The following is a 24,745-nucleotide window of genomic DNA, read 5'->3' as shown; positions in this document are numbered from 1 at the left end:
AATTCAATTCAACTTTATTTGTATAGCGCCACTTCACAACAGTGTTGTCCCAGGTTGATAGAAGCTAATAATGAAAACGAAATGATGCAAAATAAGTTTTGGGGACTCTGGGTATAGTTGATCAAATGACAGGACATAAACCATGAAAACAAACAAAAGTTCTTTGAGAGAGAGAGAAACCCAACATTGTTACATTTCAAACCTGTGTTAATGTCTGTTTCCATTAGAAAAATTAAGATCTGGACGGCTCTTGGCAAGACACACTAGTAAAGTCCCATTCATTCTCTGCAAATGTTTAAAAAAAACATATCCATGTTGTTACCAAATATCTCTTGTCCTGATATGTGTACAGCGTTACCAGAGTTGCTTTGAAAGGCTACAAACCACAATAAAAAAAATTAAAAAAAAAAAAAAAAAGAATAGCACACTCCCTGCAGCGCCATCTGACCATAGCCAGCTTTAACAATATGCCAACTCAGCACATCGTCTGCTGAAAGGCTTTCCTCTCTGCTAGGTATGAGACAAATTCTAGAGGGAAGCCCGGCTGAAAATTTGGCTTCTGCATTTAGAAGGACTGGCATTGTTTGCAGAGTAAAGGATGGACACAAAAATAATGTTTGGATACAGAGTTTTGTCTGTTTACTTTATTTAAGTAACCATATGAATGCATCTTATTCATGACTATATTATTCAGTTGCTTTGACAATTTTTTGCATGGGGATGCATTCATCACCTTCATTCAAACACCAGATTAACCCCATTATTTATTTGCTATTTGTTCTACATTATTCTACACAATCACCCACTCCCTCTAACCTTAGCTAGATGGTAGATTCCTCTTCTTTTACTGTTTTGCCAAGCCATGCAGTAGCATCCTTATTTTCTGTATGTGTGTGCATCTGTCTATGTGGATAAATGGTGATTGGCGTGTGGCTGAAAGTGGGTGGTGTGGAGTGATTAATCAGCGTAATGAGTGTAGATGAGCACTGTGCAGATGGAGCCCACACTCAGGACTGTGTCACCCAGCAGGAGGTCTCTTTGCTCCCCTTCAGTGCCTCTGTATAGTTTTAACTATGGCTGTAACTGCATTTCTCTGGCATGTGTTGCTTCCTGCCTGTCTAATTTGTGAGCTCATTTCTGCCTGATTTGGCTTTATAATCACCTCATTCTTGTTTCACCAGGATGGTTATCTACGTATACAATTAGCAATAGTTTTGTGTAAATAAAAATTACCCGTGTTAGTTTAGCTTCTCTTTCTTTTCCTGCAAAACAGAATCTGACAATGTGTTTAGCATTTGCCAAGTCTTTCAACCTTCAAATGAAGCAAATGAATACATTTGAAGAGAAAATTCTAACATTTAACGAGCAAATGAATGCATTTAATGCAGAACACTATAGATAATTGACTGGTTGTATACGGTTGATGCTTATGGTTTAAAACAATTGTGAGGAATATTATTCACATACAAGAGGAAAAAAAAAATGGATGTCCCAACAAATACAGCTTGAGCAATGCTCAGAAGAATAGGACATTTAAGAGCTGCAGCCTTGGAATTCATGACGGCACAATCAGAAGGAGCCGCCTCTTTCCTCTAATAAGAACGCGGCAGCATGGTTTAGGTTTGCACAGCCGCATACGAACAAACCATAAGTACTGTGAAACCATGACCTTCGGATAGGTGAGGCCAAAGAGAAGACGTTGGGTCACGATGCACAGCGGCACATTTACAACAAGCCAAACACGCGAGCAAATGAACAACAAAATGGCTGAACAAGAGAAGAATAAAGCTGTTGAAGTGGCGCAAAAACATGACCCGGAGCTGATTGAAATGCCGAGGCGGGACCTCAAGAGAGTTAAGTACAAACAGATGTCTAGAAATATCAATGAAATGAAACGAGACAGTCAGGAAGCAAAGACAAAACAACTTCCACAACAATGTGAGAGAGTGATAAGATCATATCACTCTCACATCACTTCTCACCATGAACCAAGTTATTACAGCTCAAGGTGGCTCTACAGGCTACCGCATCAGGTGATACCCTTAGCTTGTTACACAATGTATTAGGCTTGTTTTGTTGTTAAATAAATAAAGATATGGTTTAATATATCATGTGTTGTTTAGTGTTATTGTATACGGCCGTATCTGTTTAAAGATCAGATAAGGACACCGCAGTTTTTCATACATGTTCTCGTATATAAATGATTGGAAGTGAAAGAAGATCTACTGCCTTCCCCATGTGACTGGAGGTGTAACTTTTTAAAGTTGGCACGCTGACTGTAAAAAAAACAAATAGACAAAACACTAGGTCGATAGCGAACTAATGAAATCATTCTGGCTAGGAAAAGTGGAAGATACAGACATTGCTCAAAGGAAGTAAATAATTGTCATGATTATCGTAGCAGTAATATTATAGTAACAGTATTTTTTATTTCAGGACTCTCCAATCTTTAGATTGTCCTTATCGGCAGGACAAATAGCAGATATGAGATCTGTCTGGATAGATGTTAAATTCGTTGCCCTTCCCCCAACACTGGACTTCCCGACATGAGCTTGACTCCCAAGTGCTTCTGCAGACTCACACACTTGCTCACATGAGCTTTATTGAGCATGTCTTTGTTCGAAGCCATGAAGCCCCATGTCACATTTATTAAAACAAGGGAATGGGTGACGTAAAGGCAACAATGAGAAATCATTTTTAAAAAGGATGACTAGCTGCTTGGATGTGGAAAAAACATCTTTTTTTGTGACTAACCTCAGCCACCAGTCAGACTGCACACACTCCCGACCCACACCATCTTTTTCAGAGACACACAGGAGAACAAAAAGGAATCTGAATGTTATGGCAGCTGTTTTTATTTTTTTTTTTACTTGAAAAACTGCATCACAGAGGAAACGTGAGAGTCAAAACTGTAGCGTATTCATGTCTCTCTTTCTCCTGTCGTCCCCTGTCTGTTCTGTAATTGTTAAATCGCTTCTTTGACAGCGTTTGTTCTGTTTTGTATCGGCGACTTTACGGTTACCTGCAGTGTAATCGCTATCAGTACTTCGATCAGGGTCAGTTTAATGGCAGCTGTTCGATGGCGGATGGAGTGTCTCCCTGTAACTTAAGCAGACCTCTTTGTACCAGTCCAGTCATTTGTCTGGTGCTGTGTGCGAAGAGGGCCTGGTGGGGATTTGCTTGGGACACGGCTCTCCTGCTGGCAGATACAGACTACTGAAAGGCCGAAGTTGGAAAAAGGTCAACACCTTAACTTCCCTTCTCTTTCACAAAGCAGAGGGGGGTGTGCCATCTCATAATGTACACTCTGTACTTTCAGGCAGATTACTGGCCTATTAAAGGTTATCAGAGCTCAAAATAATAGCCCTGCAGGGCAGCTCTCTGGATGGGCCCCATCTAAATATATATTGCCTCTCTACCTGATACTGGTATCTATGTTCCAAGCAGTGGGAGGCCAGCAGACTAGCTGTTGTGCAAGTCTTTGTTGATAAGCAATGTGGGAAAGGACATACAGAATATATCAGGGGAAAAATGACTATGTGTTTATTTTTCTGTACTAAGACCTCTGGACTTCGGCTCAAAATCTGCACGTGAAAAATCCCTGCTGCAGCTTGTAAGAAATAAACTAAACTGCTCACAGCACAATGCATCACTGCCAACATTTGATTAAAATCAAATCTTTCTATTTTTTTTTTTCTCTCTTCGTCTACACCCCCTACTGATGAAATAAAACACAAGCAGAGGACAACGCGATGCCTTACGCCACAAGGACACTGCAAAAAAAGAAACATCAGTGAAAATTCGGTGTAATATTGAACAGTGATGCCTCTTCACCTCACATGCACCCGCCCCATTTTCAATTAATGCTGCCTCAGACAAGAAGAAGTAAATAAATAAATAAACAAGTAAAACTGGAACAAAACAAGTAGCCTTTAGGAAGCTCATCAATCATGGTTTAAGACAAAGGAAATGGGGAAAGAGGGTGGAGTTGAGAAGACTTTGCCAAGCCTTGTCCTTCACCATCCATTATAAGAGGATGAATGGAGTGGGGGGGGGGGGGTGTCTCTGCAGTCCACATGAGAATGGACAGACTGACTTGTGCCAAAAACAAACCAAAGCTGGTTTTAAAATGGGGTCACTGAGCTTTCCACCAGACATAGAAATTCCAAACTTATCTTCTCACACGGATGCACCGAGAAATTCTCTTTTTTTTTTCTTCCTCTAACACACATCTCCATGACAGACACACAAACACAAGCTCACACATTCAGAGGGTAGAAATATGTGTGTGTGCATGAGCGAGGGAAGGAGCCAAGTGAGTATCAGTCTTACCTGGATGAGTGATTCACTCAGTCTTTCCTCATCTACCTCCAGCACAATGTCCCGGATCTCTTCATAAGGCAGGCGGAACGAGCCCAGGAAAATAGCTGTTGTGATGTAGAGAGAGGAGAGAAGAGTCATTTCCTATCCCTTTTTATTAGACTGCAGGGTTCAAAAAGACATTTCCGCACTCATCACTCCCCAGACAAAATGACCAGAGACCTTACTTGCCACTTGGATAAACTGTCACCTTGACAAAAATAATAAAGGGAAACATAAAGATGTCCCTGTGAGCTTCCGCAGTAACTTTGTTTTTGTTTTTCTTTTTTTTTTAAGTATATTTCAGCAAATCTGAAATTCAAGTAGCAGAAATAATTCTAGGCAGGATTTGTGTGCGTCATCTGGGAAAGCAGCATATTTTTGATTAGGGGGGATACAAAGGGGCACACTGAATTTGCCTCAAGGGGGGGAAGCCTGGTGGTTGTTTTATACTCCAGGTGGGCGGCTATATTGGAAACTGGAGCTGATGGTGGATCCAGGTGGAAGTCACAGGTGGAGTTTTGGTAATGAGTTGGAAGAGAGTCACCCAACAGCTGCTATATGACTGTAGCAGTGGGACCTGGTGCCTGTTTTTGAGGGGCAACAAACAGAGACATAGTGTTTTTGTTCTTGCTTTTTAATAGCAAATTTATTGCCTAAACTATGGTATCAGGATAAAAAATCATGTCACGTTAACTCTCCCTTTACAGTATCCTGCTATATTTCACTAAATGCTTTGTGAGTATTAAATGAGCTTGTGGTGCAGGTGTGGGTTTGATAGTGGCGATTCTGCAGCAAAATGATATTTAGGAGCAGAAAAACAAAACAAAGTGAAAGCAACCCTGCACAACAGTTGTCTTAAATCTCGCCATCTTGCGTAGAAGACCTGAACCGCTGTCAAAGCTTTAGTTGGTGAATAGAAAGGAGAGTAGTTTAAGCAACACGGTGGTCTCCTGTTAGCCCAACCATAAAACAGTTTAGGAACATTTTTTGCCTTTTTTTTTTATTTTTTATTCATGTTGCTTTTTTTTTGCTTTGCGTTGAGGGATTGTGGTGACAGGAACACACCCCTCTTTTCAACAGCTGCTGTTCAGAACCCAACTGTTTGACACAGTGGATTTCCACAGCTGCTGCTTTTTCACTGCTTTTAAACGGTTTTAATTACAGTTTTCTTTGAAAACAAATGAGAAAATATTGCTAAATAAACAGGTTTTAAAAAGAACAGCTTTTGAAGAATTGCGGTGCTGATGATGAGGGAGTTCAGAGTGAGAAATGTTATAGAGTCTAACTATGAAATGGGGAAGGAATATCATATAACCTGCATTTCAATGCTTCATGCAACCACCATGATAAATCTTGCTTGAATTCTCCATCATCATTGGTCAACGTACATAGTGGTACAGTGGTTTCTCCGTAGTAGGTTAAGCTACTTTGACTGTAAAAGTAAAAATGATACGTTGTTAAATATAGAACTTCTGATGAAGTGCAGATAATTCGATTTGTATGTTGCGCAACTTTCATATACTTTAAGCCTAAAATCCCACATCAGTGACAAGCAATAATCTTCAAAGAGAAAAAAAAAAAGATAAATGACCCTAAAAGATGCTTTTCAAGCTGTGAAGGTTGTTGTGAAATTGTCCAGTGTAATTGGCATCATTTGGGTGTTTAGGTGCAAGCCATCCAGCAGTTTACTAACAGTGCTGGGCGAAAGTTTGAATAGACAGATTGATACAATTTATCAGATAGTTGTATACATAATCATTATACCAGGAAACATAAAGTGACACTGACATCACAATCACTCATGTTATGCCACTACCCGTCCAAGTCACTGAACCTTCACATCAGAATTGAAAAGAGAACTTGGCGGGTTCAGCGGCTGGCAGTGAAGATGATCTATGATGCCATGGTATGTGTCAAGGCAGATCAGGAGAGCTGTGTAGTTGTGTACGACAACATGCTTCCCACCCATTTCCTTTGTGAAGGTGAGGTTTTCAACACTTATTTTTGCTTCCTGCCAAATCCCAAACCGATTTGCTGGTTCTGTAATCAGACATGGCAGTGACAACTATCAACATTGTCACAGCCCATACACAAGCACACTGACATGATTTGCAAATGCACACAATCACATGCACACAGAAACACAAGCGCAAACAACGTCTCTATGAAGCATCCGTATGTTGGTGCCACATGGCCCTTTCCGATACCAAACCCACGTGTAAATCACACATGAAGGAAAACTAGGCAGATGAATAAAATACACTGATGTTAACCAAATGTTTACAATCGTCCACTGAGGTTGCTAGAAATTCAAAAGACCTACAATCTGTAGTCAGCTGTATAAAAAAAAACAAAAAACTTCCCAAGCAGTTGCAGATGCAATGTTTATATTTTGTCCTATACAACTGCTGGAAAAAATTCCAAACTTCCAGAAAAAACAAATAAATAAACCAGTGATTCAACATGGTTGCGTAGGTCTGTAGAGGCTCAGCGAACACCTCTTCCAAAGACCTGAGATGCATCCCTGCTTGCAGTGTAGTTGTGTGCAGAAGTAGGCACTTATGATTGGTCAGTTGGTGATTACATGTCTCTGGTTGTCTGGATGAGTTTTTGGGGTAAATGCAGCAGAGAAACTGCAACACAACACTGCAACCATTTCCTGGAGTTCGAGAGCACATATGATCTGCGTCAGCTGCTCCAGCCCTGACCTACACTGATATATCTGACAGAAAAAAAATGTGTTCATGAAGTAATGATGCTAAATATGTGACCATAGGCTGACAAATAATCTAAAACACTTAACTCAATCAACTTACAAAGATTCTGTGCTGTTTTGGCATCCAAGATACGAAGCTCCTTTGCCTTTTTCTTGAATTGTGGTACCCCAGCATCCGCCTCGTCCTTCACGTCTTTTTTCACTGCAAGAAAAAAGCAGAACACAATATTTTCACATTTACCTCTTAGAAATAATGTACATTATAACAAAATCAATACATACTCTAAAGGCTGAATATAGCTGCTATTTTAGAGTAAATAAATAATAATAAAATACATCAAATACATTATTAACTTAATGAATGAATGAAATGCAGACATATTTGATGTATACTTGCAAAGAGCAGTTATGTGGCATATTTCACCTACAAATCAATAATGTAAGATAAAATAACCCATCACTTAAAAACCAACAGCTAAACACGACATCGACAGGAAAGAAAACATGTGCAGACACCGTGTCAAAGTTCTTCAAATACAAATTGCAAAGAAACTTTGCAGCTGAGCAAGTTAAAATGTTCTCTTTTAGTTTTGTAATAACTCTCGCATCCATAAGAGTTCAGAACATGTGGTGCACAATGAAGTCACTGTTTGGCAAATTGGAAAAAAGGGACCCCCCACCACCACCACCTCAAAAAAAAGTGCATGTTTCACATCAGTGGACAGTGTTGTCAGCAATGTCCTACTTGTCATTTGTTTGTGAATGCCAACATTTCTGTCATTCCCAGAGTGAGTAGATGGTTAATAAGAACAATTCTCTTCCATCCAGAGGCAACATTTTCATAAATGAGTCTGGGAAAACACCACGTCAGCGCAAATTTCTCTTTATTTGAACAACAAAAACATCAGGGTCTGTCCATGCGCACGGCGATAGGTCAACATTTTTCAAGTGCAATTATGGTACTGAAGAGAGAGTTTAATTTTTCACAATAAAGATGTGAAAAAAAAAGAAAAAGAGGATTCCTTAGATCCTTCCCTCTCCCCTGATGGCTTATGAGAAGCAGCACACTTTGTTGCTAATCATCACAACCGCTCTGTTTAAGCCCAAGGTGGGAGTCTCAAAGGAAATCTAGAACAAACAATCTGCTCCCTTAGTGCTGGCTTGCATATTTGAAGAAAGAATCAAAGAGGCAACATCTCCTGGGCAGCCTGAAGAAGCAGTGCTTAAGGCACCAACCTAGCTCTGCTGTGTGCTGTCAACAAATCTCAAAAACAGGGATGTAGTTGTTTACTATATAAGTTGTGCTAAAATGGTGCGAGTATAAATATATGCATCACATGGCACAATGCTGGGATTTGGTGTCAGAATAGTGTGTTCTGAACCCGATCAAAGTACAACACACATAGTCCGCATGGAAACACGTTGGCCAAAAGCTTTGTTACTCTTTCTTTTTCATTAGTTTTAAAGTGCAAGAAGCCATATGGTGAGAAGAGGAACAGGAAGTGTTGATGAAGTGATCAAAATTTAGGCTGAAACCCAATTAATCATGAAGTAAAGGAGTTTAATTCTCATGTCCAAGAACTTGTCATAGGAAATAAAAAGAGACCATTTATATTGTGTCAGTTTGTCTACCAATAAAAACATTAGAAAGAGAACTAACTTGTAACCCTGATCCTTTCCAGGTGGAGACATCTGTTTTGACAAACATTAAATCAAGTTCATTCACATGTGTGGTGGGAGTTACTAGAAGTAAGAGAGAAAGGAAAAAATCTTGTACTTTTACATCATTCAGCCAGAACATTAAATTGCTCTGCATTTCCACGTCTGTAGATAAACATGAGCAAAAGCAATCTTGTAAGGGTTTTGACACTTACAACCCACTGCATCAGATTTGCAGGTTAAGTGCACCTTTAACAAGAGCGTTCCTCAACGGCACAGGCTCAAACCGTCCCGAAACTTTTCTGGAACTACTTGAACACAGAGAGACCCCAGTGTACAGATCCGATTTCCAGACAGCTTAGGTTCCAGTGTGAATGAGCATTTTTGGGATGCATCCAAATAAGTCATCCACAACAGCTCCATCCTGCGACCTATTGCGACCCAAAGCATCTGCTGACAATTCCAAATGCAACTCACTATCAGCTCCTGCAGCCTTACCACAATGGGTCACAACTGCCTTGAGATATAAGAGGAACCAACAGGATGTAAAGCAAGTTGACGTTACTACTTCCCATTTCAGTATAACTAAATAATAATAATGAAACTGATGATACTCTACCACCTATGTACCATCTTGGTCAGATATAATCTGACAAACCAAGTAACTCTTCTCTCTTTATTTCTTTTAAGCCTTTGATTTGACAGTACATCCAATTTTCCTACAGGCTGTGTCAGCATATTTATTTCTAATTGGGTTTTCCAACTTTACCAGATGATAAAGACACAAAATAAATATCAATCACTTCATAAACAAATCCGATGCCAACAACAGAGCTTCTACAGAATCCTGCCTCACATACACTGAGTCAGTAAGCATTTGGAGCCAAGGCATCACGCTGTTTGTCTTATGCAGAAAGAGACTTGAAAAAGAAATTAGAGAGCCAATGAAAATAAAGAGCATGAGGAAACATCGATCTCCCTCAGAGAGTGCCCTGGAGACAAAGAGCAACTTAAACTGAGAAGGAGAATTTGACTGCTTTTTGTACCAAATTGTTCTCTAAAATGTCTATTATCTATTCCCTCTACTGCCACTTAAATCTCTCACTGCGCTACCTTACTCTCTCTGCAGGGTGCTCTCAGCACTCTGGTCAGCTGTCTGCGCCCTTGCCTCCGGGGCTCCATGCATTAGAAAGTTAAATAGGAAAACAGTGCCTTTAAAAATCTAAAGCAGGCAAATTTCGTCCTGATGCCATCCTATGCAGCTCGGAGCTCTCCTGCCGGGTGGAGAGTTGTGGCTTCAGTAGAATGATTTCTGCTACAGCATTTGCTGGCTGACTCAATTGTGCCACAAGTCACATGCTTCCCCTGAGCGCCACATGTGAACTGATGGGCCCTGGAGGGCTTTCACACATTCAAGCTGCCACACTAGTCAGAGTCCCAGGTGTGTGGAAAGGATGAATGTGGGTGTCACATACCCAGATGGTTAGTCACAACAAAGCAATTTTCAAAAATTAACCCAAAAAAACAGACGCTGTAGGAAAGTTACTAAAAACTCAAAATGCTTTATACTTGTATTTTTTTCCACCCTTTTTTTTACAAAAGTAAAACTTTGGAGATGCACATTCATCCGACTCATTTTGTCAGCTGAGAAAGCTTAACCTGTCCAACAGTGCAGGTCTACAACAGATGATCTAAGGCTTTGCCAATATTTAAACGTGTTTTACTAGTTGCCCAGTGGCTAAAATGTAATACTGTGACAACAATGCCATCCTTCATGCAAAGAGTTATATTTGTCAATAGAATCTCTCAAGCAATAACACAGCAGAGAGCCATTTGTGATGGGAACAATGTGGGAGGGCTTTTGGCAGCTCGCTGGTTTCCTTGAAGCTGTTGTGTACAATGGAGTTCTTTCACAAGGATGCATTATTTCTGTGCCAGGCTGTCAGATGAAAACACAGTGATAACAAAATCTTAATTACAAGCAAAAGCAAGCATCACCAACATATATTAATTGCTGTTTGGTGGAATTACATGAGAGGCTGTTATAGGACAGAACTTGAATCCAAAAAGTCTGTTAAATTATGAGCATTGCTGTCGAAGCATGACACCCTGTTGAGTTGATCGCTGATTCTTGGGCCAGATGACTCCCAAGAAGAACAAATGCTTTAGTCATGACAGGAAATGCCTGAGAAATGGAACAATGAATCAACAGCGGTTAAGATTTTTTGCTGATGGTTTTTTTCCTTTCTTTCTTTCCAAATTTAGGTCCTCCGAGAAACATGTCAAAGAGGAAGTGTTTCAATATTAAGTAACAAAAAAATACAGGACAAATTCACTGTCAACAGCAAGCCAAGATAACCACATGAAGAAAAATCCTCTGCTGAGCATAACTGCCAGACATTACATTAATTGTACAGGAGTTAAAGATTGCTCTGTGCCAAAGGGAGTCACCAAATTGTTAGGTTTCAAAGAAAACATACATAAATGTTTGAGCAAAAACAGTTTTGGCTTATTAGCAATAAGCTGGCATCCGTTTATGTGGGCCTTGGACTGAGGTAAACCCTTGGGAAGCTCTGTGATAACAAGAGTTCTCCAACACTTGGACATGCAGTATGTTTGCTGGCCCAGAATCAGCATCCTGGTTGCCTTCCATGCAATATCTCCCTCAAGACGTCCATAAAACCCCGGGCATTACAAAGCTAAACACTACCACATGTTCACTTCCGGACACAAGCCATCCGGCTGAGCCCCACCACCATACACCAGAAAAAAAATGAGCGGGCCTTGAAATGCAGTAACAGAAAACTGCAGATGACAGGTCTTCAACAAACATAAAGGAAAAGAAACACAGAGTGCAACAGACAATGTGGAGTCTGGTGCTCTACGAGACAATTTATTCCTTCAAATGTGCAATCTGCCTGCAAACATGGGCCCTGTCTCCCTTCTCAGGGACTCACACCAAGGATTTAGCCACAGGAAAGCTGCCAGCTTGTCTAAAGGAGATGAATTCTTGAGAAAAGTCACTGGACTCAGCCATAAAAACATCAAATATACCGAACGGGTGTCCATATGAATGCATTTACTTTTAAAATGTAATTACAGGCCAAAACATGAACCATGAACAAAAACATTACTGAATTCATATGGTGAGATGAAGAATGGTAAGAGGATAGAAAAATACTTATCAGAAAAATGTATAAAGAGAAAGCAAGCGGAGAGCCCGCTTATGATCTGAGCACACCATCTGACCACTGAAACCCAGAGCTCATTTATTTCTTCTATTCCCTTAGTTGAAACAGAGGTCTTGTTCTCAACCCTGAAGTCAATCTGCTGTGCTGAGACATAGCTGTACCCACTCATCCCACTGTCTTGGATCTTAAAGCATTCTCCCACTCAAAAGACAGTCCCTCCCCAACTGGTTCAGACTTGAAATCATTTCTTTTAGCTTCAGCTTGGCAAATCCAGCAGGACTAAAACAGAAAACCCAAAATCTAGAAATCTGTAACTGTTGTTTGCTGATAGTAGTTAATGTTTGAATGGGTATGGAAATGAATTATTAATTCTAAATACACGTCACTCTTTAAATGCGCATGCATACCTCACTTAGCAACAGATGTTTCAAAAGAGCCCCTCAGGTCAAGGTGAACTATATGAAAGGAGTGCAGTGTTTTGAAGGGGTACAGAGTTGGGAGGATGGGAGTTCTCAACCATGCAGTCATTACCATGCCTAATGACAACATAGAGTGGGGGAAGCGGCTGATAATGATAATGATGATGGAAACTTTGGATTGTGTAAAACTCTCTTCCAGAAACCACATACGCCCCATTTCAGCCAGGTATGACAGGATGAGTTGTAACAGCTATCAGTCCTCCCATTCAAGGCATCTGGTTCTGTTTATTCAAGATCTCTGAATAAAAGGTGTGTGTACAGGAAGCAGGATAAATCCCGCAGACTGACACTTTGACCTGCGGCCAGTAATGTCTTCAGTATGCAGGGAGAGGCTCAGCCCACAGTGGAAGGTACACAGCTGGGCCTGGAGTGCAGCCCAGTGAGAGAGGGAGGAGAAAAAGGAGTGGAGAAGAAGGAAAAAAAAAACGCCCCCTCTTCTAATTGAGACAACACAGATCTCCCTTACTGACCCTTCCCTGTTTCTATTCCAAGGAGAGGAGAAGGATTCCAGCTCACAGTTAATGTTTCCTGTAAAACACTAACTTATATCAGAGACTTGTCTCGAGTCAGTTGTAGGTCAAGAATTAAAATATAATTAAAACAACATTGGTGGGATTAAAAAAAAAGAAAAAAGAATCCAAGCTAAACGTATCCACAGACTTAAGCAAAGTCAATACATCTTATACTTGGGGGGTTTATTCATGAAAGGAATTGCACTGATGGTAAACCATCTCTCAGGTCGCACATTTCCTTTTGCTTTTATAGATCTACTCGAAAGAAACAGGAAAAAAAAAAAAAAATAACATACACGTACACTAACATTGAACAAATAAAAATTCCCCCAAATCAATAACTCTAAGTGTTGCAGATGACCTCGAGCTTGGCACAGCCTTTTAACAAGTATATTTAATCTGCCCACATCTACACTCGACTCTCTCAAAGGCAGGGAGTGTGGGAAGGCTCTGACTCTGCCTCTTAAATTGGTCATGGAGACATGCTCCTTGGGGCTCTGATGGATTGAGCCTCACAGCCAATCAGTTCTAGGAAACCAGTCTCTGGTTGTGCCAAAGCAGTTTGTTGTGACCCAATGCGCTTGAGTGCTGGTGGGAAGGCTCTAGCTGATGGTCCAACCAGCTGCACCTGCCATCCGTTAAGACCCCGCCGTGCAGTCCGGCCTTAAGCGTTCAGGAGACAACACTAAAACGGGGCCTGTCTCACTATGGGGGGATGTTGAACAGAGATTAGAGGCTAAGGCTGTTCCCTGAATAACTGGCAAGATTACTCAGGTCCCTGTGGTCTTTATTACCTCTCTCACACCACGCTACATAGGGCCTAGTCCAGAGATGAGGTCCACGGTACACTAAAGGTAGTTGAAATGGTTACAGATTTGGTGTGCACCTCTACAGCCAGACACCATTACTGGAGATACATGTGGGTTGTTCCACATGTAAATACACACACACCCTGTTCAATCAGTAGTGGAACATCATGCTTATATTATACAATAAATTTAACTATAATCTTTCTTTAGATGGAAATGAACATTTATGGTTTAACAGACCAGCAAGAAAAGAGAAATGATCCTCCGTAAAAGTGACACAATCTTCAAAATCTTGAGAAAATAATAAGTAATCTTTTTTTTTCTTATTTCTTTTTAAATGATCAATTATTCTTTTACAGCTGTTTTCCTTTATTATACATATACATTTCTATTGTAGGGAGGGGGTGGGGGTGGGGGTGGGGGTGTTGTGTTTTACATGTTCAGTAGCTGTCCTACTTTTGAGTGTATTCAACAGGGTTGCATTTTGTACATTTGTCAGCTGACAGAACTTAATCTGTCCTCTTTCTATAAAGCACTGTTACTCTGTCCCCTTTCCCTTTCATGTATAATCAAGTTCCCTTCTATTCTGCGTGCTTGTTTATGATTTGCAAGTTAAAAATAGCATGCAAAAAGAGACAAAAAAAAACCTAAAAAACACTTTACGTCAACTGCATTCCATCTTCAGCATCATTTTCCTTTTTATGTCATAGATTATATACATTTTTTTCTCCCTCTTCCATCCCTGCTTTCATAAAAAAATCAAGTAAGCAGGTGTGTCTAAGCAAAATGATATAAAAAGCGGTGCATGAAAGGTTGTCAAACAAGGAAATGACGTCCATGCTTATGTTTTATTTTTTAAGAAATGTGCTCAAGTATTATCTCCTCTTCTTGTGAAGGTTAACCGATAGGTTGATCCAATTTGTCTACTGAGGCGTGAAAGGACTTAAGAAATACTTCACATTTCTGTGCTGGAAAATGTCAAGGTTTGCCGAGAGATGAGGACAAGAGGAGGGGGAAATGACTTTTTCTCTTGCTGGCAGCTTGACTTCATGCTTGTTAGCAGCAATAGGTTTATCCCTGGCAATCAACTTGGGGACAGATATGCACAGTATAATTGTAAGTTCGGAATTGCTTTAAAAACAGCTGGTTCCACATCTGTCAGCAAAATACATGCAGTGTCCTCTCCGTGCGTGCAAATGCAGACAAACATTCAACTGATTTAAAAAGCAGGGATTGGTTCCTGCGTTGACCGCAGCTGTAAATTCATCCATCGTGTCACCTCCTGATGACTATTCTTTAAGTAGCAGCAGAGAGACATGTTCTGGTGACACGAAGGTGTCAAAGCAGACATGACCTGATTAAAGATTCACCATGCAGCATCTGGGGATAGAGTCAAAGTGTGGAAAGGAAAAGAGGTGTGTAAGGGCAGCCACTCAGTCGTGAACTGCATTTAATTCCCAAAACCACAGAAGATGTTAAGCTGCTCACCTGCCTCGATGTTTACAAGGGTCTTTCTTTCTCTTTTGTTTACTTTGAGTCTGTTTACTCTAAAATGGCTGTTTCTGTTTTCTCTCATGAAACTAAGGGCACTTTCGCATCAGCCTTTTTGATTCGAATCCTAGTCTGTTTGCTCAGAAAGTCTGCTTCGTTTGGGGAAATGTAAAACGTCAAAAAAATTCTGATTCGGATCCAAGAGGAGGATCCAGTCCGCATACAAACGCAGGTCTTAGTCTATGACAAGGGGAACAAATACAGAACTACAAAAACAAGTCACTTCCTGCATTTGATGTAGCGTTGCATTGTGGGTAAATACGACCGCGTTAAGAGTCCTTTGCCTCATATGTTGCGATAGTTTTGTGCTCCATGTTTAGCTCACAAGAGGAGGAAAGAGGACAAAGTGCGGCGTGAATGCAATCTCAGCCTGAATGTATACACTTCCCTACAACTGAGCCGAGTCCCTAATTGGACCGAGTCTAGTGGACTATCCTGATGTGAATGTACCATTAGTGGGTTCTTAGACGGCACTGTATTCTAAACATCATGATGCACACCAGCTAAAATATTTACTTACAAAGTGCATTGGCTATAAATCTTTTTAAATGCGTGGACTCCTCTACTGTTAACCTCTGTGAGCCAAGTTGGTAACACCCATAAATAATGAATGTTGCTACAGAAAGTGGGAGCTATTGGTTCACTGTTTCACCCATAAAGGTAATGTTTCTTGAAAAAAATTGGATTAATAAGGTGATAACTAATGTGCTTTACATGGAGAAGTGAAGAGCATTTTTATTCCAGAGAAGTGATGACAGAGGAAGATGGACATTAGCTTTACAAGAAACAATGAGCGTGAAAAAAGAATATTATAAGGCACTGTTTTTCAGTCAAAATTCAAACCGATGAACTCTATGACCTATTTGACTAGTTTTTCTTTGTTACATCATTTCTCCTGTGGATTACTAAAGTATTTTTAGGTTCGTTATAATATCAGATACCACCCACTCCCTATTAGATGCATAAATTTTTTTTTAAAAGGATCTAAATATGATGTCTGAAGTACCAAAGAAAAAGAGCAAAAAAAAAAAAAAAAACTAAATTGCAAAATGGAACAACGGTGTCATAAAGAAGTAAAATGAAAATAACCTCACATGAAAATGGGAACTTTAAAATGCAGCTGCTGATAATTATGTAGCCCTTAAAAAATCCTTCATGTTAAACTTGGCATCACAGAGTATACAGCCTAATGAAAGTTAAGTTTTTTTTACAGATTGCAAACCTTGACATTTGCTTTGCCTCATTAACAACTATTTTAAAAAGCATGTCATACTTAATTAGAGATAATGGCAGACTTGCGTTAGTGCTGTGAGGATTCAGAATGTATACAAGGTTTTTGTTTATGACTGTACAGGTGAACCCATGAGTAGCAACACTGAATCTGGATGCTTGACCTATGTTGTGGAATTAGGGCTTCCCACGGTGTTTGAGGCACCAGTCGTTTAAGTGCAGCCAACCTCTAAGTGGGCCATTATGATGTGTTAAAGTCCTGCTGCTACCTCGCTTTCTGGATGAGAATTGTGGGAATCTTAAGGGACACTGAGGCAGAGAGCAAGTCACTGTGTAGTTTGAGGAAAAGGAGGAAATTAATGAAAACAAGCGATGACCTAAAGTTTAGTTAAGTGCTTAAATAACACTACTAATAGATAAAAATTGGAATTTCATTTAATTTCAATTACACAAAAAAGAACGTATATGTATACATGATGTATCTATCTATATTAAGACCATAAGGGCAAAGGATATAAGTATGGAATTTTAGTAAAATGCAAATTATTAACACATATATATATATATATGTATGTATAGTTATTTTTGTTTTTAAAAAAATCCTTTCGTCCCCACATTAGCACAGCGACAAAAACATAAAAGCAGAAATAAGGTGATACTGAGAAAAAAAAAAAAAAAAAAAAATCATTAATAAAACAATCTTGCTGCTAAATTTAAATTGGAGTTATGTTACAACATGGGTAAAACAAGCCTTTGGCACAAGCTGCTATCTTGTGGTGAGCAGTTATGCATTTGCTGCCTTTAAGCCTTTCAGAAGGTCCTACAAGATGATGCAAAACTTCATGAGAGCAAATACATGCCGAGTGGCAAAAGATGATCTGTCGAATATGTGTTATCTCTTTAATATATTTGGCACAGTCAGTGTCCTCAACCTCAATCTGTAACTTTCACCTATATGCACAATAATCTTCATGTTGGCACAAGCCTGTCTCTGTTACAACTTCCCGTGTGATAAACAAATTCTAAAACTAAATGGCCAAAAAATAAAAAAAATAAAAAAAATGATCAATGTGAATTGTCAAAGTGTTCTACTCCTGCCAGTTTATTCCCTAATAGCCGTGAACAACAGATAAACACAGGTTGTGCGAGCAGCAGATGTTTATCTCCAGCCAAGTGTCACTTGTCATGTGGATTTTGTGGATGTTCTGATTTCCTTCTGACATGTTAAAGCATAAGTGTGCACATGTTGGAAAGAGAAAAAAAAAACAGAAAATCTTGAATCCTGCCAGAACATACGGGGGGGGGGGTATTCATAATGACATTTCTCCTGCTGCCAAGAAGACAGAACTGGGTCGAGATGTGAAAAAACATGCAGAGATTGCATTTAAACGGACAAAACACTAATAAACAAAAATCTGTTCATTTCGCGGTTTATCTTTTCAAAGCCTGCTCTCTCTCTCTCTCTCTCTCTCTCTCTCTCTCTCTCTCTCTCTCTCTCTCTCTCTCTCTCTCTCTCTCTCTCTCTCTCTCTCTCTCTCTCTCTCTCTATATTATATATATATATATATATATATATATATATATATATATATATATATATATATATATATATATATATATATATATATGTATATATATATATATATATATATATATATATATTCCCCAAAGGCTGTTCCCCCAAATCATATATATAAGTACTCCCAAACAAGCGTATTGTTGTCTAACAGCCAATTGAACATATTGCACCAAGCTATACTTTCATCTAAATGAATCACATGTCTACAACTGATATGCTTTTAAGATACCACTCTTGTGGAGCCACAGTAGCTAAAATACTGTCATTACAGCAAAAAAAGACAGGGTTTGTGGCACTTTGACATGTAAGTACATCAATTAAGCAATTTAGTGCTCTGAATGGTTCATTCTCTAAAGCACCAGCTTCTGAACTGATGGGCTCTGATGCTGAAATGTGTCCATGTGAATCAACACATTCAGCGAGAAAAAGTGCACTTACAAGTACTTCACAGCACTGAGTTTGGTGACTGCTTTACATTACAGCACACAGTCTGCCATGATACATTCATTTTAAAAACCGGTGTGGAAAAACATTGACGTTTCAGGAGTCAAACAGACAAAAGAATAAATGCTTTTGGAACTGGAAAGTGCCACTGATCCACAATCTTGAAGAAAGGAAAAAAAAAAAAAGTGCAGCACAATTACATTCTTCTTCCATCCTCCCTTTTTCTGTTTCCCACCGTATCTTAGCTTGATTCGCACTGATCCGTTCAGCAGGGCTGGGGTTGGAGACAGAGAGGTCCACAGATCCCACAGTACAGGATTAGCCTTTTATTTGGAGAAGGTAAAGGGGAAAAATAATCCTAAAAGTGATACTGCAATCGTCTGCTGGGTACTTAAAACTAGTGTAATACAGGATATGTTCTCACATTTGTGAATGCAAACGAAGCAATTAAAGAAAGCCTTTCTGTTGTGTGTGTGTGTGTGTGTTTTCTTCTTTATTCCCTTTGGTTGAACACACACCTTTTCTTCTACCTCATCTTTTATTCATTTATTTGTTTGTCGGTTTCAAGTAGCTGTTATCTTCAACAACAATTGAACCAGGTAGGCCGCCTGCACTATTCAGCTCCAAATACCAATGATACGAAACCCAAATTCTCCAATCCCAAATAAATCAAAGATAAAATCCATTTCATGTCAAATCATTGCAGTGCATTGACTCTTGAGCATTTTTATTTTAAATTTAATAAATAAATACAGGCTCAGGTAAATTATATTATTTGGGCAACAATTATTATTACTAACACAATGTTTTGTAAGGTCAACCTGCCAAAAGGGTTAGAATATTTGAAAGTATTCCCCAATACACAGAAAGACAAATGAGTGAATAAATGAAATGAAAAACAATAATGGTGAATAAATAAATAAATTCAAACTAAAACTAAATGAAAATTGAGTTAAATTTAAATAAAAGGATTATTTCTTCACCATTACTCTGGGAAAATGTTATTAAAAAAAAACCAAACAAACCTGCAACACTTCTAAACTGCAAGGACTCACATAATTGCCTGGTGGCCCATTTCAGAGATCCAGGTGGTTGCATCTATTTTTGAGTCCTCCACAACTTTCCTTACCACCCACAATCCAAACCATACTGTAGGACTTCAAACACCCTCCCCATTCTCCAAACCTTCCGGTTCTCGTGCTCTCAGGGGGGAAACAAGCACCTGGCTCAGGAGTTTCGTATTCCTCTCAGGTCCACGTCCACAGCTTTGTACCAGCCTGATATGCACACATATTAAGTTCTGTATTGGCATTCTATTTTCAAATGGTTGCTATTTTACTTTCAAAGTAGGCCACCAGTGAAGGACGGAGCACCTTTTCTGCCTACCAATTCCTTAACACAGAGGATGAGTGGTCTCCATATCCCCTTAGGTTTGAGGTGTGTGCCTGGATTAGTGTGTTTTTTAACTCTCAGAACAAATTAAGAAGTAAGTCTTGTTCATGTGCATGTTTAAGTGATCATCATGGTGCATGACACCTTTATCCTAGTAGGCTGCAGGCTAATCATTTTAATGAAAACTAAGAATTAAACCTCTCCTTCATTGATTATTCCTCTACGTGTTGCAAGTCACTTTTCCTGCTTTCCACAACGTCTCCAACTCCATCTTTTCTGTCCATCCTCCACTTTAGTTGGAGGTTGCTGTCTTATCTGAGCTGACGGCTCACAGAGAATTCCCCGGTGGCTATTCATGGGCCTCTGCCTTACGGGACTCCACACATTTAAAAAGAAGCAAAGAAAGCCCACACTGACTTCAATTTTCCAGGAGAACAAAGTGCAAAGTGGAAGGTAGCGGATGAATTACATGTACCTTTATCTCTGTCACAAAGTCAGCCTACGGTCACAGAACAGCCAAGCCACACCTTCATTTTTCTTTTTCTTTTGGTTTAAATAAGAATTTTAAATATTTGCCCAACAAAATTTAACAATATTTATGTTTATAGTAGGTGTTGTTTCAAATGATTATATTTTATTATATGTTTATCCTAAACATGAAATTAATCGAATCCCATTCAAGTTTGTGATCTTTTTATTTTTTACAGAAGTAATAATGTCAAAATGATTTAAACGGGAATACATGCTGGTTGTGCTTTTCAGACGCGGGGTCAAAAAAACTGCCAGCATCCTGCTCCATGTTTACCTTCTCTCTGCTGCTGTTTGCTGAGCTAAAAATGAAAAGAAAATCGTTTTTCTTTTCTCTATTAACTATCAAAGCAAAAGCTAGAACAGAAAGAAAAAAAAGGAAAGTTTTAATGTCCTCAATTATATCAAAGTATTTACACAATCAGGTGACCAAAAAAAAAAAAAAAAAAAAAAAAAAAAACTTGATCAAGCATATGTTTAATGAGAACAGCAACTCCTATAATTCGTCCTACAAAGAAATGTACAAGCTGGATATGAACTTTTGACATCCATTAGAACAACTAGGCAGTCATCTGTCGTTTCCCAGAAAACTACACAAGAAAGAGAGGTTAACTGAGCCCAGAAGCAACAATTGCTTCCATGGCTCCTGGCACAAACAAAAGCACGTTAAAATAGCACACACCACTCTTGTAAACAATACAGAGGGGGGCGCATTGCTGAACATATTCCTCTATGTGTTGAAACTGCAGCAAACAAACCCAAAATGGCCTGTTTTCCTCTGAGCATCGCTCAACCTCACTGACTGGTGAAGCTACAAACATGTATAGCTCATTTACCTTTACCTCCTTGCATATAAAATGCAAGTTGCACTTAAAAGATGCAGGTCTGCTTTATTTTTTTTTTCTCTTTGCACTGCCACAGTACAAATCTAACAGGGGGGGTGATCACAATTTCCCTGCGCCGTAATTCTATCACCCTCCTTCTCAAGCACGGCTGCTCCCCCAGACTTCACTTCTCCTGTCCATCATTTGAAACATCTGGATTCATTTTAGAAGGTCAGGGCTATTGAAGCAGAAACTGTCAGTAGAAGTTGTCTTGATGTATGTCATGAAATGGAGCAAAGAAATGCCACCCTCAGACAGACCAGGAAATAACATTTCTGTAGATAATATAAGGGCTGAGAAACCTTCTGCAGAGATATAGGTGGAGGAGTTCTACTGACATCCAGACACATTAAATAGGTACAGCAAATAACGCTGATCTGCCCAATAAAATGAATTCTTTTTATCTGAAAAGTCAAGAACTTTCTCATTTGAAGAGAATCACGGAATTTCAAGGAAACAGCCCATTGGTGATCCCTAAATCCAAGCGACATCATGTCTAACAAGATCAAATAATATTTAATATCATAATAAGACTGAATCTGCATACACTGAAGCAAATGGTTGCAAAAATGTGACAGGATCCCACTGTTTCTCTGCACTTAGTGCTCCTCCAGGTGAAGGAAACTGTGCTTTCAAAGCCCTCCACAAATATAACCATATTTTATTATGAATGTCTTTATTAGGTGTGAGCTTTTGGGTCGTTGCTCATTTCTTCAGGGGCAAACAAAAGTAAGCAGAGCGGCAGCTCCAGAGTCCCACCCACCTGTCTCACGATGCCAATACCTCCCTCTTAACTCCTCACCCTTTTTCTTCCCTTCCTCCAATCTCTCCTCCTGGATTAAGAGCTCTTAATTTTCACTAATTACACAAACTCATTCCTTTTTCTTCTTGTCTCGGCATTTCTCCTTGTTTTTCTCACCACGGGGATCATAAACACGTTTTGTAACGAGTTTAATAAGACTGCCTTGTGAGGGTTTAGGGCCTTTAATGGACACGGGGCTTGTTTGATAAGTCTCCACTTCATCACACACTTTATTAATTAAAGTTTATATTACATTAGAAACAAAGTTAAAGCCATTTGCTCCCCAATAATGGTTTCATGTAGCTGCATATCTATGGACAATTAATTGGAGTCTTGCCTCTCCATTTGCATTTTGCCCTTGTTCGACAAAAGTGTGCTGGGATTAGAGTCGGGCAATCTATTGCAAGCAGAAGCAATACTGCAGGAGAAATCCAGAATATTAAAAGCTTGACTGCGCTAGCGATTTTAAGGTGCCTGATAAGTTGTAAATGGGAGTGAATATTGTCAAACAGTTGTCATGGAACAGTAATAGACTGGTGACCTTTTCAAGGTACAGTTTCTTGCCTGGTGGCAGATGGAGGTGAATGAATGAAAGAACGAATGAACCAATGAAAGGATGAATGAATGCAAAACATTTAGCTACAAATGTATGAAAATGAAAGGAAAAAGTCAAATGTTTGTTCTTGGGAACAGCCTCCAACACTCTTGGTTTGCCAATATCACTAAGTCTATTTGTCAAGTGCATGAACGTTACTTCAAGGCAAGGATAGATGGAGGACTCCGTATTCTTTTGGTTCTTTTTAGACAATGTTGGAGCTTTTAGTTGTTTTTTTTTTCCCCTATTGAGACTTACACTATGCACCAGGCAGTTTGCAAGTGAGTAGTTTTTTTCTTTTAAAATGAACAAATTTGAGTGGGAGGTTATTTGCCAGAAAAGCAGTGGATTGCTCCCTTCAAGCTGTTCTGACATGTGAAAGAGTTTTCACTTATGAGATGGGGGTTTTGCTCTAAAAACAGGCTATACAGAGGGAGTAAACATGGAAAATCGCTAGATGAGATCCGGACGTATATATAGAATTAAAACGAATGAGATATGCACTGACCCGCCATGGCATCAAATCATCTTTGTAAAACTTTTTCATGCTAGCAAAACACCTAAAGGTGTCTCATACCTGGAGGTCTGCAGACTCCAATATGTTTAGTTGGATTCTACAGCAAAGAAAACAATATTCAAGACCGGAGATCTCCAGGCAGTTCATTGTAAGTGCAGGAATATTCACTTCTCTTGGTTTAGAAGCTGAGACTATCAGAGTCTATCGGATTGACTCCAGAGACAGGCGCTATATTTTATCTACACAAAACAATTAAATTCTACCAAGGGTTTAGCATTAGTGAGCATGAGCAAAGGGGAAAACTGACTCCCTGTGAGATTTTCTGAAGCCCTGAATAGATGGATACAGCCCCTGATCCCCCAATTGACTACCTACACACTCACCATGCACACTTTGTGTGTGTTTGCACTGAGAAAGCAGATGATGTAGGAGGCAGTGAACAAGAGACAACAGGAGAGCAAGAGTGATGTGGCCTGTCAGACATAATGAGTAAGCAATCGTACACACAGTAATTGTGGCCAACTCCGGGGACCCCCCTCTGTGTGTGTTCGTGGGAACAGTGGTGTTTGTTTCTGAAGGCATGTGCATGGGTATGTAACTGTGTGTGTGTTTGAACACACCCATTTCTGACACATGCAGAAAGCAATATGTAATAAGAAGAAAGGCCACAGTGAGGGCAGCTACACAGTGAGGCGGAAGGAAGCAGCGAGAGTTATACACACACTGTGTTTCATGCTGACTGTAGAACATATTTTATGTTACACTCGGCAATGCGATGTTTATGGGCATTGTACAATTTACATTTGGCAACAAATTTAAACATCCAGACACAGTGAAAACACGTACCCTGAAGCTATATGAGATGAAATCAAGTACCAACCTGAAAGTAAAGACTTTGGGACAATTGCACCAGAATATAGGTCTAATCGGGACCTGGGCCCTAAATTCAGACTGATCCAATCACTTCCAGTGAAACTTTTAGTAGCAGTTATTGACACGAATGTAACTACATTGCCAAAAGGATTTTAGCAGCCCACCCAAGCAGTAATATTGTGTGGTAAACCCGGATTTCACATTGTGTGTTACATACAGAAACACAAATACAATGGAAAATAAGCAGCTTAAAGAACTGGTATCAATATGGATGACCACAAAGCGATCAGTTTTAACTACATCCTCCTCAGCTTTTCACAATTCACAAACTTTACAAGCACACAAATAACTCCTACATGCAAAAATCTTAAAACAAGAATAAAAAAAAAGCTATGCTGACAAAGAGACTTTCCCTTGTTAATTTTCTCAGTGACATGTCCCCCACTGATGGTTAAGTTGGCATCCACCATGCATACTGTGACCTATCTCTAGTCAGTAAAAGGAAGTTTTATATTTACTCATGTCTTATCTATTCTCCCTTTCTTTTCTTTTTTCTTTTCTTTTCTTCTCTTCTCTTCGTCTGGCAATGATTTCCTTTGTGTCTTTGCTGAATCAGCCAGGG

The 24,745-nt window shown here is 39.5% G+C and overlaps 1 protein-coding gene across 1 annotated transcript in view; it reads right to left on the bottom strand.

The window, feature by feature from the left end:
* diaph2 (diaphanous-related formin 2) overlaps positions 1-24,745 on the bottom strand; it is a 373,599-nt gene that overhangs the window by 155,669 nt on the left and 193,185 nt on the right. Inside the window, exons 19-20 of the mRNA XM_079250311.1 lie at positions 7,179-7,280; positions 4,333-4,427 (exon numbers count right to left, since the gene is read on the bottom strand). Of these exons, the coding sequence (XP_079106437.1) occupies positions 4,333-4,427; positions 7,179-7,280 (197 nt within the window). The remainder of the gene's footprint in view (positions 1-4,332; positions 4,428-7,178; positions 7,281-24,745) is intronic.

The sequence above is a fragment of the Telmatherina bonti genome (genome assembly GCF_933228915.1).
Source record: "Telmatherina bonti genome assembly, chromosome: 12".
Classification (NCBI taxonomy): Eukaryota; Metazoa; Chordata; class Actinopteri; order Atheriniformes; family Telmatherinidae; genus Telmatherina; species Telmatherina bonti.
The sequence above is the reverse complement of the archived record's forward strand: the minus strand, read 5'-3'. Positions and strand labels throughout refer to the sequence as shown.